The 20,319-nt window shown below is 42.3% G+C and overlaps 1 protein-coding gene and 1 pseudogene across 1 annotated transcript in view; one reads left to right on the top strand and one right to left on the bottom strand.

Annotated features, from left to right (window-relative positions):
* Nucleotides 1–6,337: 6,337 nt before the first annotated feature.
* The window catches only part of sun1b (Sad1 and UNC84 domain containing 1b), a 56,151-nt gene continuing 42,169 nt past the window's right edge, over nucleotides 6,338–20,319 (top strand). Inside the window, exon 1 of the mRNA XM_080206841.1 lies at nucleotides 6,338–6,592. Within this exon, the coding sequence (XP_080062967.1) occupies nucleotides 6,589–6,592 (4 nt within the window). The 5' untranslated portion in view covers nucleotides 6,338–6,588. The remainder of the gene's footprint in view (nucleotides 6,593–20,319) is intronic.
* Nucleotides 13,465–17,906, bottom strand: LOC145354688 (large ribosomal subunit protein eL8 pseudogene; annotated as a pseudogene).

Consider the following 20,319-nt stretch of genomic DNA (forward strand, 5'->3'; position numbering starts at 1 on the left):
ATTACTGATCAGCTTTTTGAAGCGAGTTGGTTGGTACTCCATACTCCCTTACTGTTTGATTTGATTTATTATTATCACATGAATTAATATAGTGAAAAGTATTGTTTCTTGCGTGCTATGCAGACAAACCGTTCATAGAGAAGGAAATGAGAGTATGCACGATGTACTGTTATAGTCAAACTACAGTGCTGAGAAAGATCAACTTTATTGCGTGATGAGTCCATTTGACAGCAGCAGGGAAGAAACTGTTCTGGAGTCGGTTGGTATGTGACCTCAGACTCTTGTATTTTGTTCCTGACGGAAGAAGATAGAAGAGAGTATGTCTGGGCTGCATGGGATCCTTAATTATGCTGGTTGCTTTGCAGAGGCAGCGGGAAGCGTAGACAGTCAATGGATGGGTGGCTGGTTTGCGTGATGGATTGGGTTCACAACCTTTTGTAGCTCCTTGTCTTGGGCAGAGCAGGAGCCCAAGTAAATAAGAAAAAATACAATGAGATGCGTCACCTCTCTGGATCAAGCAATTCTTTTGCCAAGTGTGTATTCTTAATGTAGATTTTAGCTAAGAATTTCACACTGATTTACTGAGTAAATCAAATAAGAACATATTGGCTTTATCAGCCAGTAATGCTGCACTCTAATCAAAATATGCAAGACCCCAAGTTTAAAGACCTGATTTATAATATCAAAGATAGGGGATTTCCCTGTTTCTTTCAATTGTTAACACTAGCTGCAGTGAGCTTTCAAACCTTGTGAAATGTGTTTGTCAATGACATAGTATTCCAAAAGACACTGCCCTCAAAAACGAGAGTCTTTAATTGAATTGTTACACCTATGACAAATTTACCCATGTGTGTTTTACAGGGGAATTCTCCAAATCTGGCTGCTATTCAAATCTGACCAATTTAGAAATTACTTCACTCTTAGCACTATGATCTTCAATAAATGCTTTCTGTTATGCAAATATTTCAAAGTTTAGCTATTTGCCATCTTGAAAAGGCTGTTAGTGTAATTTTTAATTCATAAATGAATACCTGAATCAGTGATGGTGATTGTGATTATCTGCATAATCTTGAGAAATTGTTGTATGAGCTTTAACCCCAACAAACGCTTAAGCTGAAGCAATTTGTAAATCATGCTCAATGTGTGTTGGAACAATTTGTAAAGTCAAGGCAAATTTAGGTAGTATTCTGGAGAAAAGACCAGTATCATTTGTGTGATCACACATGGCGAGTACACCTTATTTTGCTTGAGTTCATATAGAATCATATAAACTCTACAGTGCAGAAGGAGGCCATTCGGCCCATCGAGTCTTCACCGACCACAATCCCACACAGGCCCTACCCCCATATCCCTACATATTTACCTGCTAATCCCTCTAATGTACGCATCTCACGACTCTAAGGGGCCATTTTTAGCATGGCCAATCAACCTAACCCGCACATCTTTGAACTGTGGGAGGAAACCCACGCAGACACGAGGAGAATGTGCAAACTCCACACAGACAGTGATCCAAGCAGGGAATTGAATTCAGGTCCAGGAGCTGTGAAGCAGCAGTGCTAACCACTGTGTTACCGTGCCGCCCCTAGTTCTAGCATCATCTGTGATCTACCCAATATCTACTTTGCTGTTAAAGCACTTGTAGGTCAGTAGGAGTGACCTGGAAACCATGCAAAGCTCTTCATCGGTAGTACTAATCCCCCCTCAAGTTCCAAGAGGTTTAATTTCACAAATGCATGAGAAACTTAAAATCGGCTAATGCTGTTTTTAGTCACCATGTTGCAAAGCTTTATGATTACATTGCCAAAGTGTTTGGCATGTGAATCATCTTGAATAAAAGGAATGATATTGGTGAATGCAATGATTTGTGAAATAGTGCTGCACAATGGCTCCAGGTGATTACAATCAGCCTGTGTAGTTCTATTCCAGAAAGAAACTGACGTCTTTGGTGAAGGAAGGTGAAGAATATTGTCAGGTGTGGGAAGGAGAGAACAGCTTATTAGATATAATTATATAACTAAATTTAGGGAATTATTAGGTGATAAATTTTAGACCCCTGCCATTTATATTTAAATATGTGATTTGAAGAAATTTGCCATTATTGTCATTGGAGCTTTGTTTTGAGACCACAATTGTTAAATTGTAAACCCTTCCACAATCTTGTCAATACAACCTGTGGTTAAAGTTGTGTATACTGTGCTGTATACAGGTATTGCTTATTGTTCCACCATTTTCTTACTGGTGCTTACTACAAATTTAGAGAATACTAGTGCTAGAGTCAAGAAATGTATACTTAATACTAGAAAACAAACTGAATGCTATGCATTGCTTGGAGATTCATTCCATTGCAACACTGTGGGAGGGCACAGTGGTTAGCACTGCTGCATCAGTGCCAGGGACCCAGGTTCAATTCTAGCCATGCGTGACCATCTGTGTGGAGTTTGCATGTTCTCCCTGGGTCTTTGTGGGTTTCCTCCTGGTGCTTCAGTTTCTCCCTCAGTGTACCCAAACAGGTGCCAGACAGTGGTGACTAGGAGATTTTCACAGTAACTTCATTGTAGTATTAATGTAAGCCGACTTGTGACACTAATAAATAAACTTAAACTTAAATTTTAGGGAAAGAAATCTGCTGTCCTTACCTAACCATGTGGCCTACCTGTTACTCCAGAAGAACAACAATGTGGTTGACTCTTAACTGTCCTCTGAAGTGGTCCGAGCAAGCTACTGGGTTGTATTGAATTGCCAGAGAAAAGTCAATTGGGAATGATACCTGATGGACCACCCAGCACTGATGTAGGCACTAGAAATGACAATGGCATCTCCAACAAAGCCCTCCTTATTAACAGCTAGGAGCTTATTCCAGAATGAGGTGGGAGCTCCCACAAACCAGCCAGCCTGACGTAATTCTAATTACAAATCATATCTTAAAGACAACGTCCTAATCAGCACCATCACTGTCCCACTGACAGGACAGATCCACCGGAGATGGTGCACAGTGATATACAGTTATGAGGGAATGGCCTTCGGAGTCCTCAACATGACTCCAGATCACATGAAGTCTCATGGCAGGACTGCAGAGCTTAAACCTGCTCTGATAATTGTGGGATTGTTTAGCTTTATTGCATGCTGATTCTGTTCTTTGGCATACAAGTAGCCCTTGAGTAGATCCACCAAGGAAACTCCCTGTGGACAACAACAACAACCCCCCACGCACTCTACTACTCCATGTTGAACATCATTGGAAGAAGCACTGAGACTGGCAATGATGCAGAATGTACTCTGAGTAGAGCACCACTACAAACTGAGCTGGTAGAATCCTAAGGAACTTTGCTGCCAAGCTGGGTCTGCAGCAGATGTTGAGGGAACCACCAAGAGGAGAACTATATTTCACATCTTTCTCATTAGTTGAGCTGCAGCTGTCCATGACTTCACTGCATTGGTAAGAGTGACCATTATGTAGTCATTGTGGTGACAGAGCAAATTCAGTCAATTGTTGTCTTGGCATCAAGGAGCCCTTTCAAATCTGGAATTATTAGGAATCTGGGGGAGAAAATGTCATTGGTTGGAGTTATACCTTGCAAAAAGGAAAATGTTTGTTATTTTTGGAGTTCAATCATTCCAGCTCTTGGACATCCTAAGGGTAGTGTCTTAGGTGCAACCATCTTCAGCTTCTTTATCAATGATCTTTTCATCATGAAGTCAGAAGTGGGGGTGTTTGCTCAAGTGGGAATGTTTGCTGATGCGTGCATGGATGAATGCACAATGTTCAGCACCACTCATGACTCATACTGAAAGAGTCTTTGCCCATTTGTCACAAGACCTGGACAACATTCAGGTTTGGGCTGCTGAGTGGCAAGCGAAAGTAGCATTTATACCACACAAGTATAGGCAGTGACCATCTTCACGAGGAAATCTAACCATTTCCCCTGGACATCCAATGGCATTACTGTCACTGAATATCCCATTATTTGCATCCTAGGTGGGAGAGGGGGTTACTGTAGACCAGAAACTGAACTTGATTAGCCATATAAATACTGGTTACATGAGCACATCAAGAGGTTGAAAATTCTGCAGAGAGTAACTCACCTCCTGACTCCCTAAAGCCTGGGCATCATCTACAAGACGCAAGTCAGGAGTGAGATGGAACACACCACCTGTCTGGATGAGTACAACTCCAACAACAATTCATGAAAGAATTTTTAAAAAATCTATTAACTTAAAAGTGACAGGCAGCCTGATCTTCTGTCTTTTCATTATGGCATCAGTTACAAGCCTGATCTTGTATTCTGCCTGTTCGTTATGGTGTCAGTAACCCGGAGAGGCACAAAGTGGCCAATAAACAATCTCCCCAGAGGAAACATGGAAATTATCACCTTGGCACTTGGTGATGGGAACAACAGCTCCATTTTTAGTTGCAACTTGAATTTTGATTTGATTTAGTATTGTCGGTATACGGTATCAGTATACAGTGAAAAGTGTTGTTTCTTGCACGCTCTGCAGAAAAAGCATACCAGACACAGAGGAAAGGAAAGAGTGCAGAATGAAATGTTACAGTCATAGGCTGTAGAGAAAGATCAACTTAATACAACAGCACACATTATGACCTTTCCGTGCAGCAGCACATTGGGAAGCTATGTTTTTCTGTCTTGATTTTCCACAAAAGTTATGGAATATGTTCAGCAGGTACTGACCAGTACCTTGACATTTGGTCAGATGGCCATCACGGCTGAGCCCTGACCTTGTTTTTACTCAATCTGTCATACGCTCCTTTCTCCGGCTGCAAAGCCTTGGCTAGTTGCTTTTACCTCCTATGCACTAAGGGTAAATCCCCCTCCCCCTTAATTATTTTGATTGGTACGGTTCAACTTGTTTATTGAATGAACTCAGTTGAGCTGTCAAAAGTGTGTAGCAGGCAGCAAAAATTAAAGAATGAGAAAGCAGAATTAATACAGAATTGAAAATGCAAATAATTTACGCAGAATAATTCTCTTATTCAAAGCCTTTGTATGTAATATGGAGAGATCACTTGAATGATCTTGAATTATTTTTTCAAACCTGATCATCCAATTCTTTTTTAAAATGAGTTAATTAACATTGAACAATGAGCTGCCTTTAACGTAGTTATTGCATACCAGCCTGGAATGTCTTATCTCTGTTTCAGTCGGGCCTCATTATTTTTGCATTTGTTACACAATCGAGAGTTAAGTAGCTTGTTTACATTTACATTGCCTCTGCTGTTCAGCATTATAAATGCTTGGATCGTGGGCTTGTTGAATTGTTTGTGGAGGGAAATAGTTTAGAAAAAAATAAGTTCAAGTTCAACTTTGGATGTATAATTTGGACATTAAGAGTGCGCATGGTATTTTGCAGTGATCTGCTCCATTGGTGCTGATACAGGTGGCAGTGTCTTTGGCTGTCTCAGTCCTGATCTCAAATTCCCTACCTGAAGCTCACCCCTTTTATTCTTAACCTTCCAAGTTTATCCTTTTGCTCAACCTATGTAGCTGTTCTAACTCTTAAAGTGGCTTATTGTCTATTCCTTCATTTTCATTTTTGTTCCATTCCCATAAAACATTTTTGAAATATTGTTAAAGATGAATATAACTACTGCATGTAAATGTTGCTATCATTTGATTTGTTGTATGGGATCTAATTTTGTGTACACAAATCCCAAGTGATATCTTTGGATAAGCCAATGAAGATAGAACTTGATTGTTCTCATGGAACAGTGTACCTTTTAAAATCCTGTATATTGTGAAGAAAATGGCTAAAATGTTTAATTTCCAGCATGAAGGTAAGCATGCCTTAATTCCTATTTAAAAGGCGAAAGAAAGCAAATCAAAGCTTCACCAACTCTATCCTATAAAATATCTGTTTTCAGTCCCCAGTAAAAGTCTTGTTTACAATATATCGCATATTTAAGTTAAATATCAGACATTCGACAATTTTTTTGGTGCCATTAACGTAGAAAACCATTCTGACTCAGTTCAATTAGATGTTAAATTACCATTTTAAATATATGTTTTAAACTATTCTTCGATGTATAAATTCCTGGCACTGTTATCTAATCCATTAATATAATCACATTGTCTAGAAAAGATATATTAAGACTGTCGGCAGTTAAGTGGTTAATGTTCTCAGTGCAGTAAGTACTGTAATCCTGTTCCTGCTTTTCCTTCTCTCCTTTCCTTCCCCCCTCATTCAGTTCAGCCTACTGCAGTAGGTTGAAATCTGAAAGAGTTAATTGCCTTTTCAGTTGGCTGAAGTGCAGCTGCAGTGGCCAATAGCTTTAAAGGTTGTTCCTGACTGGCAGCGTTAGTAGGTGGACCAGATTCGTAATCCTTCATGCTTTGTGGAAACAGGGAAGCCATTTTGGAATACTGTTGTTGACTAAGAAAACATCGGCAAGTTTTAGAAGTTTGCCTGCTATCAGCTGTCGTTAACCATATTTTAAAAAGGTGGAATACAGGAATGCAAAGACATCCCTGTGTCTAAAGATGTAGAACAGATCTGTGAACGTAGGATACTTGGATTTGCTGCCTTGGTGGATTTGCATCAGGAGGTTATACTGACAGATTCTGTGAATGCTGCATGGGCAAGTCATTTTGATGAAAGCAGACTTACTATAGTTTACGTAGTGCTTAAATATTTTTATATGCTCAGGATTCAATAAATTAATGACAAATTTAATATTTGAAATTTGCTTGTGTTAGAGGCCTAACCTGATTTATACTTGCTGGTTGCTGCTTGGTGTAGTTGACGAATTTGCCTAACTACGAAGTTCTAGCTCTGTATGAGTAAATTTTAATTTGTCTTCTGTTATTGTTTGGCTTCAATGTAGGTAATTTGTTGTGCACATTTTTTGTTGTTTCACTGTATATGGGTGTACTGTGTTCAGCCTGTTAACCTACTTTTAACATTTGACCTCGCTTGATGATTTGGATAAAAGTAGGGTTAAAATTTATTCTTGACTGTGTGTATTTGGCTGGAGAAACCTTTTAGTGATTGAGGGATTTTAAGGAACATTGTTCAACCTGTGTAAAATAGCAACAGGAACCTTCAGGCAATTCAGACCGTGGGAATATGGTGAAGGATGCTACCCTGGGATCATGGCAGTAAAGCTGATTTGAAAATATTTGTTAGATATGTGATGGTTTTTCCATTTAATTAGGTGTAAAATGTGTCCATTCTATTTATTTTTAGAATGTATGTTAATGTCAGGCTTTTAGAGGACAATCATATAACATTTCTATTCAAGTCCAGTGAGTTGAATTTCTGAAACAGTCTGGCAGTTTCCAGTTTTATTCTGATTCTAACTCTGCTCAAGGTTTTTTTTGCTATTTGCTTAACACTAAACAGGAGTAAAATTAACTAACGCATTACGTAATTTTTGCATTTATAAATGTTTATCCGCCATCCCAGCTTTCCTGTTCATTGCTTGTATATCAACATTTGGATTTGATCAAGGAGTGGCATGTGCTGTGATAGTTCTGATAAACTACTTCCTGCCATCAAAACTAGGATAGAGACATTTTGAGCTATAGGGAAAAACACTGATCCGCCCGAGAGATCAAGTAATCTACTGCTTTAGTTGCTGATATTCATTTTATAAATATGATTCTAATGTTTGTAAATAGCTTTTCAAAGAAAGGCTGTCTTTAAAGAGAATGCAGTTGAGCTCTGAATACTGCCAAATGCAAACAGTTATGATATAACTTATTGTGGGTATGATTACTTCACTGGGAAAGAACATCACTATAGGATTCATGTCCCAACTGTGTGGCAAGGGAAACGCATTTAAAACTGAAGGTTGCATGCTTGCTTGCTCTCTCTACGCTTTCACTCCACCACCACCACCCCCTCTGCTCATGTTCCAGTTCTGAATGGAGTGGCAGTGTGGTTAGCACTATTGCCTCATGACACCCGGTATCTGCGTTCAATTCCTGGCTTGGGTCACTTTCTTTGTGGAGTTTGCATGTACTCCCTACGTCCTCTGGGTGTTCTGGTTTCCTCCCACAGTCCAAAGATGTGTAGGTTAGGTGGATTGGCCATGCTGAATTGCCCCTTACTGTCGGGGGGACTAGCAGGGTAAATGCAGTTATTGGGTGGGACCTGGGTGGGATTTTGGCTGGTAACACTTAATGGGCCAAATGGCCTCCTGCACTGTAGGGATTGTGTGATTTTTCCAATGAATTGTTAAAATGGATTAAAATGACTCACTCTCATTATTTACTTTGGAGGGAAACTCTAGCTGAAACTGGGAACTGCAGCAATTGGGGATGGAATTTTCATCTATACAACTGTGGCACTGCCTGGTGTCCACTACTAATTTCCCAAATTAATATGGAATCTCTTGGAATAAAGTGGGCAAAGAACTTTGCATTTTTATTTTCCTTTGAGCACCTTGATTCCAAAATATTGGAGTTAGGGAGGAATTACCCAATCTCCTAATTAGTATGAAACAAAAATTGAGTTTGCTGGAAAAGCTCAACAAGTCTGGCAGCATCTGTAGGGAGAGAAGAGCAAAGTTCATGTTTTGAGTCTGTTTGACTCTTTATTGGAGGGGGAAAGTGTTGCACACTATAGCTGGGAGAGACTGCAGCAAAGACGTAGCAAACTTAAGAACAAGAGATAGATGGCCTAGTGGGAGTTTTTGCATGGAGATTAAAAATGTGTAGGTTTTTAAAACAAAAAGTGGTTAAGGTGGAGAAATGGTCATAGTCTAAAATTGTTAAACTTGATGTTGAGTCTTTAGGGCTGTAACGTGCCTAATCAGAAGAGGTGTAGCTTCTCCAGCTTGCATTGGGCTTCACAGCAGCATTGTAGCAGGCTTAGGATGGAAATGTGGGCATGAGAACAAGGTGCTGAGTTAAAATGACAAGCAATGGAAAGGTTGGAGTCATGCTTGCAGGATAGAATCATAGATTCCCTACAGTGCAGAAGAAGGCCCTTTGGCACATCACGTCTACACGGAGAGCAATTCCACCCAGACCCTATTCCCGCAACCCCACACATTTACCCTGCTTGTCCCCCTGCCATTAAGAGGTGATTTGGCAAGGCCAATCAACCTAATCCACACATCTTTGGATTGAGGGAGGAAACCCACACAGACTCTGCTGAGTGCTCGTCCGGGTATAATGGTCAACACTGCCCCACAACACCAGGGACCCGGATTCAATTTGAGCCTTGGGTGACTCTGAGGAGTTGTGGGGCAGTGCTGACCATTATACCCGGACGAGCACTCAGATTCTGCATGGATCAGCTGGGGAGGGTATTCGCAGACATCTTCAACCCCACTTTACAACAATTTGAGGTCCCTACCTGTTTCAAAAAGACGACTATCATCTCAGTACCAAAGAAAAGCCAAGCAGCATGCCTTAAAGACTATCGTCCGGTGGCTCTGACATCCGTCATTATGGAGTGCTTTGAAAGATTAGTCACAGCACAAATCAATTCTAACCTCCTACCTGGATCCACTACAGTTTTCCTACCACCACAACAGGTCCACAGCAGACGCCATGTCCCTGGCCCTGGAACACCTAGATAACAAAGACATCTATGTCAGACTCCTATTTATTGACTACAGCCCAGCCTTCAACACCACTATTCCTATGAAACTCGTTTCCAGACTCTGTGGCCTGGGCCTCGGCTCCTCCCACTGCAACTAGATCCTGAACTTCCTAAGCCACAGACCACAATCAGTTAGGATAGGCAACAACATCTCTTCCACGATCATCCTCAACACCAGTGCCCCACAAGGCTGTGTTCTCAGTGCCTTATGATACTTCTTCCACACCTATGACTGTGTGGCCAAATTCCCCTCCAACTCGATTTTAAAATTTGTTGACAACAAGACTGTAGTGGGTCGGATCTCAAACAATGCTGAGACACAGTACAGGAATGAGAAAGAATGTGATGCAGTGACAATAATCTCTCCTTCAATGTCAAAAAAACGAAAGAGATTGTCATCAACTTCAGGAAGCGTAGAGGAGAATGTGTGTTTATCTACATCAATGGGGATGAAGTAGGGCGGGTCGAGAGCTTCAAGTTTTTAGGTGTCCAGATCACTAGCAACCTGTCCCCCCATGCCAACACTATAGTGCAGAAAGCCCACCAATGCCTCTACTTTCTCAGAAGGCTAAGGAAATTTGGCATGCCAGCTACGACTCTCTCTAACTTTTACAGGTGCACTATAGAAAGCATTCTTTCCAATTGTATCACAGCTTGGTATGGCTCCTCCTCTGCCTAAGGTTGTAAGAAACTATAAAAGGTCGTGAATGTAGCCCAATGCAACACGAAAACCAGCCTCCCATCCATTGACTCTGCCTACACTTCCTGCTGCCTCGTCAAAGCAGCCAGCGTAATCAAGGACCCCACGCACCTTAGATATTCTCTCTTCCACCTTCTATCAGGAAAAAGATACAGAAGTCTGAGCTTATGTACCAACCGACTCAACAGCTTCATTCTTGTTGCCATCAGACTCTTGAATGGGCCTACCTTGCATTAAGTTGATCTTTCTTTACACCCTAGCTATGATTGTAACGCTATATTCTGCACTCTTTTTCTCTGTAAATGGTATGTTTTGTCTGTATAGCTTGCAAGAAACAATACTTTTCACTGTGTACTAATATATGTGACAATAATGGATCAAATCAAAATCACCATGCCACCCTCTTGCCCCAAGTGTGGTGCACTAAATGAATATTTTTCATCAGTATTCACGCAGGAAAAAGTCAATGTGGTCGAGGAGAATACTGAGATACAGACTTTTAGACTAGGGATTGAAATACATAAGGAGGAGGTGTTAGCAATTCTTGAGAGTATGAAAATAGATAAGTCCCCTGGGCCGGATGGGATTTATCCTAGGATTCTCTGGGAGGCTAGAGAGGAGATTGCAGAGCCTTTGGCTTTGATCTTCATGTTGTCATTGGCTACAGGTATAATGCCAGAAGACTGGAGGATAGCAAATGTTGTCCCCTTGTTCAATAAGTGGAGTAGAGACCAACCTGGGAATTATAGACCGGTGAGCCTTACTTCTGTTGTGGGCAAAGTTTTGGAGAATTATAAGAGGATTTATAATCATCTAGAGAGAAATAAATTGATTAGGGATAGTCAGCACGGTTTTGTGAAGGGTAGATTGTGCCTCACAAACCTTATCGAGTTCTTTGAGAAGGTGACCAAAGAAGTGGATAAGGGTAAAGCAGTTGACGTGTATATGGATTTTAGCAAAGCGCTTGATAAGGTTCCCCATGGTAGGCGACTGCAGAAAATACGAATGCATGGGATTGAGGGTGATTTAGCAGTTTGGATCAGGAATTGGCTAGCTGATAGAAGACAGAGGGTGGTGGTTGATGGGAAATATTCAACCTGGAGTTCAGTTACTAGTGGTGTACTGCAGGGATCTGTTTTGGGGCCACTGCTGTTTGTCATTTTTATAAATGACCTAGATGAGGGTGTAGAAGGATGGGTTAGTAAATTTGCTGACGACACCAAAGTTGGAGGAGTTGTAGACAATGAGGATGGATGGTACAGTTTGCAGAGAGACATAGATAAGCTGCAGAGCTGGGCTGAGAGGTGGCAAATGGAATTTAACGTGGAAAAGTGTGAGGTGATTCACTTTGGAAAGAGTAACAGGATTACAGAATATAGGGCTAATGGAAGGACTGTTGGTAGTGTGGACGAGCAGAGAGATCTCAGGGTACATGTGCATAGATCCCTGAAAGTTGGCGCCCAGGTTGATAAGGTTGTTAAGGCGTACAGTGTGTTAGCTTTTATTGGTAGACGGATTGAATTTTGGAGCCGTGAGATCATGTTGCAACTGTACAAAACTCTGGTGCGGCCGCACTTGGAGTATTGCATACAGTTCTGGTCACCGCAATATAAGAAAGATGTGGAAGCATTGGAAAGGGTGCAGAGGGGTTTACCAGGATGTTGCCTGGTACGGTGGGAAGGGCTTATGAGGAAAGGCTGAGGGACTTGAAGTTGTTTTTGTTAGAGAGAAGAAGGTTAAGAGGTGACCTAATTGAGACATACAAGATGATCAGAGGATTAGATAGGGTGGACAGTGAGAGCCTTCTTCCTCGGATGGTGATGGCTAATACGAGGGGACATAGCTTTAAATTGAGGGGTGATAATTATAGGATGGATGTCAGAGGTAGGTTCTCTACTCTGAGGGTAGTAAGGGTCTGCAGCAGTTGTGGACTCGCCAACTTTAAGGGCATTCAAATGAACAGTGGATAGGCATGTGGATAACATTGGAATAGTTTAGGTTAGAGAGTCATTAGATTCGTTCCACTGGTCGGCACAACATCGAGGGCTGAAGGGCCTGTTCTGTGCTGTTATGTTCTATATTCGTACTAGATATTCTGTTTGCAAGTTAAAGTTTGTATTAATTTTACAATTTTTTGGAGGGAATATTGATTCTTCTGAAACTGGGAAAAATGTTAATTCTAACTATTTGTTGGTATTAAGTTATGTTGCCTTTTTATAGTGGAAACTGAGGATGCAAGTTTGGTAGATTTAGTCCTAAACACAAGTACAGCTTAAGATAAACCCATGTTTAAACATGTTCGGCTTTGGTCTTGGTTAAACACGTGTTAATTGCTCTTGTCCTTCATGCTTTCAGTTGAGATTTTCTGTTCAGCTTAATAAATTTAACTCGAATAGAGTTTCTAGTAGGAATGAATGGTTTTATATCTCCTGCCATTTTGGAAGCCAGATTACAAAAGGATTGAAATTGAAGCTGTATCTGATGGTCTGGTTTTATTTTGAAAGCAGTGTGTGGGTGGGAGAGAGCAGGATTCCTAATAGAAATTTAATTTGAGCATATATATGTAATCACTGCTGGCCAATGAAATCATGTGCTGCCACTATCATTACAGCAATGTTTTCTTTGGGTGTGTCGGATTTGAAAACATCCTCAGAGGCGTGCATTCTTACTCCGTGTCTTATAAAGTGGTTTCAAGCCATTGGGTTTAATGATAGTAGCTGGTGAGTGATTGTCACGTGAAGGAGTGTTTTTTGTAATTGTATTTTGGAGTTGTTCTTGTGATAGATAAATAGTTGGTTGAATCGGGAGTTGAGGATTTGGACTGGATAATATTAAGCCTGGTTCAGATGGGATTTCCTTAAACATTACATCAAAATGAATATTATTTTCCAGTCCTTCAAGCAATGTTGTACATATTGGCGGGAGGGTAATAAATTATTTTGTGTCCTAATGCAGCTAAATTCCATTAAATTAGAACTGGTAACTTTACACCCTTGGGAATAGACAATGTTGCATGTCACAATCTAGGACACACTCCGCCTTTTTGTTACTTTTTTGAGTCTTAAGCAAGTTTAATACTTAATAATAATTCATGACTTAGGACAACATCCTGATGCACAGGAGAGCATAGACACAAGGTACTTTTTTTTAAAATACAACCACTTTTACTTTTTATATACAACGAGCAGATTAGGAATTTATCCCAGTTTGGTGGCCAGCTCCTTAGCCTTGGCCTTCTCCAACTTTACATTGCAAGCCACAGACTTGGGACCCAGAATTCCACTGCCTCAATGACGACGGATCTCATCAAACTGCTCAGTAGTTAGTCAGCACAACCTCAATTGGCTTGGCCATCACTCCCTTATCCTCAGGGTTGATCTGAGCCAGGGCAAGGCACAAGGTGGTCTTTCTGTGCATCAATCGCCCAAGCCTGGCTTTGCTTTTGACGGTGCAATAAGGAACTCCCATCTTCCGACAGAGGGCAGGCAGGAACACAACCAGCCCAATGGGGTCAACGTCATGTGCGATAGTCACCAGCTGAGCTTTCTTGCTTTCCACCAATGTGGTGACAGTGTTTACACCTGCTCAGAGAACTGCTGGCCTCTGTTGGAGCTGTGATGTGGAGATGCTGGCGTTGGACTGGGTAAACACAGTAAGAAGTCTGACAACACTAGGTTTAAGTCCAACCAATTTATTTGATAGTAAACTCAGAAGCTTTCAGGGTTTGCCCTTTGTGCTGTTATATGCTCTGTCTAAGGCCAGAACTCTCCATTCACCTGACAGACAGTTTACAGATTACTGATTAGAATGCAAGTCTTTACAACTAACCTGCTATTCAAGTCTTAAAGATGCCGACAGTGTGAGTGGAAAGAGCATTATGCATACGTTAGAGAGATGTGTAATGTCTCCAGACAATACAGTAAGTGAGGTTTTGCAAACCCAGGCAAGTCATGGGGTTACAGACAGTGCGACATGAACCCAAGATCCTGGTTGAGACTGTCCTCGTGTGCGCTGAACTTGGCTGTCGGTCTCTGCTCAGTGACTCCGCGTTGTCATGTGTCGTGAAGGCTGCCTTGGAGAATGCTTACCTGAAGGTCAGAAGCCGAATGCCTGTGACCGCTGAAGTGTTCAACAGGAAGGGAACAGTCTTGCCTTTTGATTGTCAAGCGATGTTTGATCATCTGTTGTCGTAGCGTCTGCATGGTCTCCCCAATGCACCATGCTTTGGGACATCCTTTCCTGCAGCATATTAGATAGATAATGTTGGCCAAGATGCAAGAGTATGTGTCGTGTACCTGGCGGAAGGTGTTCTCACGTGTGATGATGTCATCCATGTCGATGATCCAGCATGTCTTGCAGAGGTTGCTGTGGCAGGGTTGTGTGGTGTTGTGGTCACTTCTCCTGAAGGCTGGGTAGTTTGCTGTGAACAATGGTCTGTTTGAGGTTGTGCGGTTGTTTGAAGGCAAGAAGTGGGGGGGGGGGGTGGCGGGCGGCGGCCCTGGCGATGTTCGTCTTCATCAATGATATGTTGAAGACTCCAGAGAAGATGCCGTAGCTTCTCTGCTCCAGGGAAGTACTGGATGACGAAGGGTACTCTGTCCACCGTGTCCTGCGTTTGTCTTCTGAGGAGGTTGGTGCGGTTTTTTGCTGTGGCGTGTCGGAACTGTCGATCGATGAGTCGAGTGGTATGTTAGCCTTTATAGGAAGGGGTATAGAATATAAGAGCTGGAGTCTAATGTTGCAGTTGTATAGAACGTTGGTTCAGCCGCATTTAGAGTACTACATCCAGTTCTGGTCACCTTACTACCGGAAGGACGTGGAGACTCTGGAGACAGTGCAGAGGAGGTTTACCAGGATGTTGCCTGGTATGGAAGGACTGGGTTATGAGGAAAGATTGAACAAATTGGGGCTGTTTTCCCTTGAAAGACGGCGACTGAGGGGGGATCTAATAGAGGTATATAAGATTATGAAGGGTATAGATAGAGTAAACAGAGGTAAGCTATTTCCTATGTTAGAGACACACAGTACGAGGGGCCATGGCCTTAGGGTGATGGCGGAGAGGTATAACGCATATTAGAGGGAGGTTTTTCACAGAGGGTAGTGGGGGTATGGAATGCTCTGCCAAGGAAGGTGGTGGAGGCAAGCACGCTAGAGTTGTTTAAGAGTAACTTGGACAGGCACAAGAGTGGGTTGGAGATGGGTGGCTATAGGAGATTTGTTTTAAATAAGGTTCATTAGCATTGGGCGTCCCTGGTAATGTAAATGGATATGGTATGATAATGATTTTTCTCTTTTAATTCACAGGTTTTAAGTCAGTCCGCCTTGTTGTCCAACGAGGGGCATACACGCGATGGGTCGTACTTGGGCTGCTCTTGAATGTTCGAGATTGGCCTAGTGCTTCATGTTGTTAGTGTGTGCTTAAACTGGACCAGATGCTGGGCAACATGACAGCTCAGTGACTATCACTGTTTGCTGTGCAGACACATGGATTTGGGCCAGTGTCTGTGGGAGTTTGCACATTCTCCCCGTGCTTGCGTGGGTTTTCTCCGGGTGCTCCGGTTTCCTCCCACACCCCAAAGATGTGCTATTAGGCTGATTTGGAAGTAATAAATTGTCCCTAAATTAGTTTCCCTCAATGTGGATTGCCATAAAACAATAGATAAGGGTCATGGGTGGAGGAGGGAGGGGGACTGGTAATGTTAAAATGGCGACACGGGCTCATTGGGCCGGAGGGCCTGTTTCCCGGGCTGTTTTTGTTCTTTGCTCTTTGAGTGCCATATCCTGTTCTTATGCGGGCATCTTTCAGCATCTGGAGGTGTCTGTCACGATCCTCCTCATCTGAGAAGATCCTGTGTATACGGAAGGCTTGTCCATAGGGGATGGCTTCTTTAATGTGTTTAGGGTGGAAGCTGGAGAACTGGAGCATTGTGAGGTTGTCTGTGGGCTTGTGGTACAGAGAAGTGCTGAGGTGACTATCCTTGATGGAGATGCATGTGCCCAAGAATGCAACCGATTCCAGAGAATAGTCCATGGCGAGTCTAATGGTGGGGTGGAACTTGATGTCATCATATAGTTGTTTGAGTGATTGTTCGTCTTGAGCCCAAAGGAAGAAAATGTCATCGATGTATCTAGTGTATAGCATCAGTTGAAGGTCTTGTGCGGTGAAGAAGTCTTGTTTGAGCATGTGCATGAAGATGTTGGCATATTGAGGTGCGAATTTGGTCCCCATGGCTGTTCTGTGTGTCTGGATGAAAAACTGGTTGTTGAAGGTGAAGACATTGTAGTCCAAGATAAAGCGGATGAGTTGTAAAATTGCATCTGGAAACTGGCAGTTGTCGCCGTTGAGTACTGAGGCAGTTGCAGCAATGCCATTGTCATGGGGGATGTTGGTGTAGAGCGCTGAGGCATCCATTGTGATGAGTGTCCCTGGTTCAACTGCTCCATGTGCGCTGAGTTCCGTAGGGTCGCGGTAAAAGCTGGGGGTTCCCCGGTGCGGAGAAGCTACGACATCTTCTCCGGAGTCTTCAACATGTCATTGTTGAAGACGAATATCCCCACTTCTTGCCTTCAAACACTCAAACAGACCATTGTTTGCAGCAAACTACCCAGTCTTCAGGAGAACAGTGACCACAACCCTGCCACAGCAACCTCTGCAAGACATGCCGGATCATCGATATGGATGACATCATCACACGTGAGAACACCTTCCACCAGGTCCACGGCACATACTCTTGCATCTTGGCCAACGTTTCTATCTAATATGCTGCAGGAAAGGATGTCCCGAAGCATGATACATTGGGGAGACCATGCAGATGCTACAACAACAGATGAATGAACATCACTCGACAATCACCAGGCAAGACTGTTCCCTTCCTGTTGATGAACACTTCAGCGGTCACGGACGTTTGGCCTCTGACCTTTGGGTAAGTGTTCTCCAAGGCGGCCTTCATGACACAAGACAACGCAGAGTCACTGAGCAGAGACTGATAGCCAAGTTCTGCACGCACGAGGACGGCCTCAACCGGGATCTTGGGTTCATGTCGCACTATCTGTAACCCCCATGACTTGCCTGGGTTTGCAAAACCTCACTTACTGTACTGTCTGGAGACAATACACATCTCTTTAACCTATGCATAATGCTCTTTCCACTCTTTGTCGGCTCTTTAAGACTTGAATAGCAGGTTCGTTGTAAAGACTCGCATTCTAATCAGTAATCTGTAAACTGTCTGTGCTGTTATATGCTCTGTCTGAGGCCAGAACTCCATTCACCTGACAAAGGGCAAACCCTGAAAGCTTGTGAGTTTACTATCAAATAAATTGGTTGGACTTAAACCTGGTCTTGTCAGACTTCTTACTCTGTTGGAGCGTCAGTCTTCCCAGCTACCTTTTGCTGGGCTCGGACTAAAACCCCCTGCTTCTCCTCCACTTTGGTGTTGGGTCTATAGCTATGGGCCAGTTTGAAGAGCTGAGTCGCAGTCTGCCTGTCCAAGGCCTGGGTGAACTGGTTAATTGGTGGAGGCATCTTCAAAAACTTGTATAAGATGGCCCTCTGACGCTGAAGTCTGATATACCACGACCATTTCGCAAACCTTGTCAGGTCCTTCCTGGGCTGGAAGTGCTGTTCTGCAGCAACACAAGGTCAACTCATTGGCTGTCTTTTAAGTGAGAGGAGGCATAAACTCTCAAACAGTCCTTTGTTCCTGATCTCAGCTATCCCTGCTGTGATGTATATTTACTTCTGAATACTTCCATTCAGAATTTTAGGTTGTGGTCACTTCTAACCCATTGCAGGTTTTGTGGTAGCTGATTCAGTTCCAGCTTTAACTGCTGTAAACCTAAAAGCTAGAACCCTGATTTTTTTTTTAGGAAAAGGATTTTCATGGTGCTCTCAAATTAAATCTTTCCTGTATCTCACCTCTCCAGATTTCATTGGAAGGGCAGTTACAAGCTGGAAGACATTTGAGATTGCATCAACTTGCATTTACACAACACTTTAATGTACAAATATACCATGAGGTGCTTCAGCAGTGTAATCCACAATTGTATGATGGCAGGACTAAATAAGAACATAGTACAGAAGCTTGTGGGGTTTGGGAACTGGAGGGATTTGGGAAAATTATTCCAGAATTGGGCTGTGTGGTTTAAAAGGCATAGCTGTCCATAATGGGATGAAGGGAGGGGGCTTGTACCAAAAGCCATGGTTTGAAGAAGTCAAAACTTGAGCGGGGGAAGAATTATCAGACTGCTGGAGCTGACTTGGGTAATGGTGAGGACTTGAAGGACTTTACACAAGTTTGATTTTTAAATTGGAAATATTGGAATGCTGTGAGAAGTGTCAGCTAGAGACGGATGAATTGAGCAACCTGCAGAGTCTGAATGAGTGACAGGTGGGAGGATGAGGCAGGAGAGCTTTGAAATAGTGATGTCCGGCTCTGACGAAGATATGGAAGAGAGCTTCATCAGAAGATTGGCTGAGGCAGGGATAATGCTATTGAGGTGAAAGGCCAGTGGATGAGATTGGAAACTCGGCATGAGGTTGAGTAGGATGCAAACAACTGGGATGAAGCTGAAATGGAAACGGGAATGAATCTGTGGCATGGGTAGAGTGAGGTTGTGGAGGAAATTGTGCCTCCAAGACTGAACATGGTTTGGGGGAGGTGATGTAAAAACGTGGAAACTATTTTTAATGGCAATAGGTTGGAGGCAGCATGTAGACAAGGATGGGGTAGGATAGATCCTTGGGGAAGACTGGAGGTAATATTTGATGAAGCCATTACTGGAGATATTCTGATTATAGTTTGCCTTCACTTAGTTCCAATGAACTCCTTCAATTAGCGTTGATCCCCGTGGGTTTTCTGTGTGGTGGGTGTTCTGGTTTCGGTAGTATATTTATTTACCGATTGTCAGCAGTTTGTTTTTGATTCCATGAGAAATACATGCACACAAGGGACCAGCTTCCAGATATTCAGTACATTGCTGTTGCATGAATCAATAGATGCATGAGAGCAACCTAGATTTGCCTGCAATCAGGGTAACAGAAAATGCTCTAAATAAACAGCAGGTCATGTATCATCATTGGAGATGGGGTCAGAGATCTTCAACCTGAAACGTTAACTATCGTCAAGACTGGGAAAAGTTAGGGATGTGGCTGGAGAGAGGCAGGAGTAGGTGATTGTTTCACTCTTGATTTATTCTTTCCTCGAAGAAGTTAATTCAGAAATTGGTCTTAGTTGTTGAAAGGTTATGCTGGGGTTGGATGAAGTATTTACAAGACACAGATGTTCTGTGGTTATGAAAGGATTTCATGTGATCCAGGAGTTATGCGGTCCTTTAAAGCAGTTGCCTTGCTTTAATTCTTATTTTTGCTATTGTACAATGGTGTTGATTCAGAATGTTTTTGGAGTCAACAGCCAAGCATAAAACTAAACGTGAATTATGTAAGCACTATTTTACTTATAGTCATGTTGGAGATAATGAAAGGAATAAATAAGTTGCTTCGTTGTTACCCATCACAATAGCAGAGTAAACTGGCCGCTCCATACAGCAGTCTTTTTATAATTTGGATTCTGCTGAAGGTTGATTGTAGAATAACAATAACTGTACCTATGAGTGGCCATTTCCTTTTGAGTTATAGAACCTCAAAGACTAATAACTGTGCAAGAAGTGTCCATAAAAGCAACAATGCTTTCAGCCTGGAAAATTCTTTGGCCTGTTGACCATTTTCCTATTTTAGAATAACAGAACTGTCAACTGCCACAGATGGGCCATGATTGGAATTAATTTGAATGGACTTTTTTGATTAGAATTAAAAAGAAGAATCATGAGATTAAGCCAACCTTATCAGAGGCCACATTGGAGAATTTTCCTAACAATCAGCAGTCGAAGTCCTGAGGGCCACAACCTGTGTTTCCTTCTTAACCATCTGTCAAACTTGGAAGCAGCATCATCAACTACATAAAAGATAACCATGCTGTCGTTGTATAAAAGTTTTTGAGTATAGTGGCAAATATATTGCTCCTAAGTTAAAAGCAGAACTTTGATCAACTGAAATC

Source organism: Carcharhinus amblyrhynchos, chromosome 18 (genome assembly GCF_965287045.1).
Source record: "Carcharhinus amblyrhynchos chromosome 18, sCarAmb.v2.hapA, whole genome shotgun sequence".
NCBI lineage: Eukaryota > Metazoa > Chordata > Chondrichthyes > Carcharhiniformes > Carcharhinidae > Carcharhinus > Carcharhinus amblyrhynchos.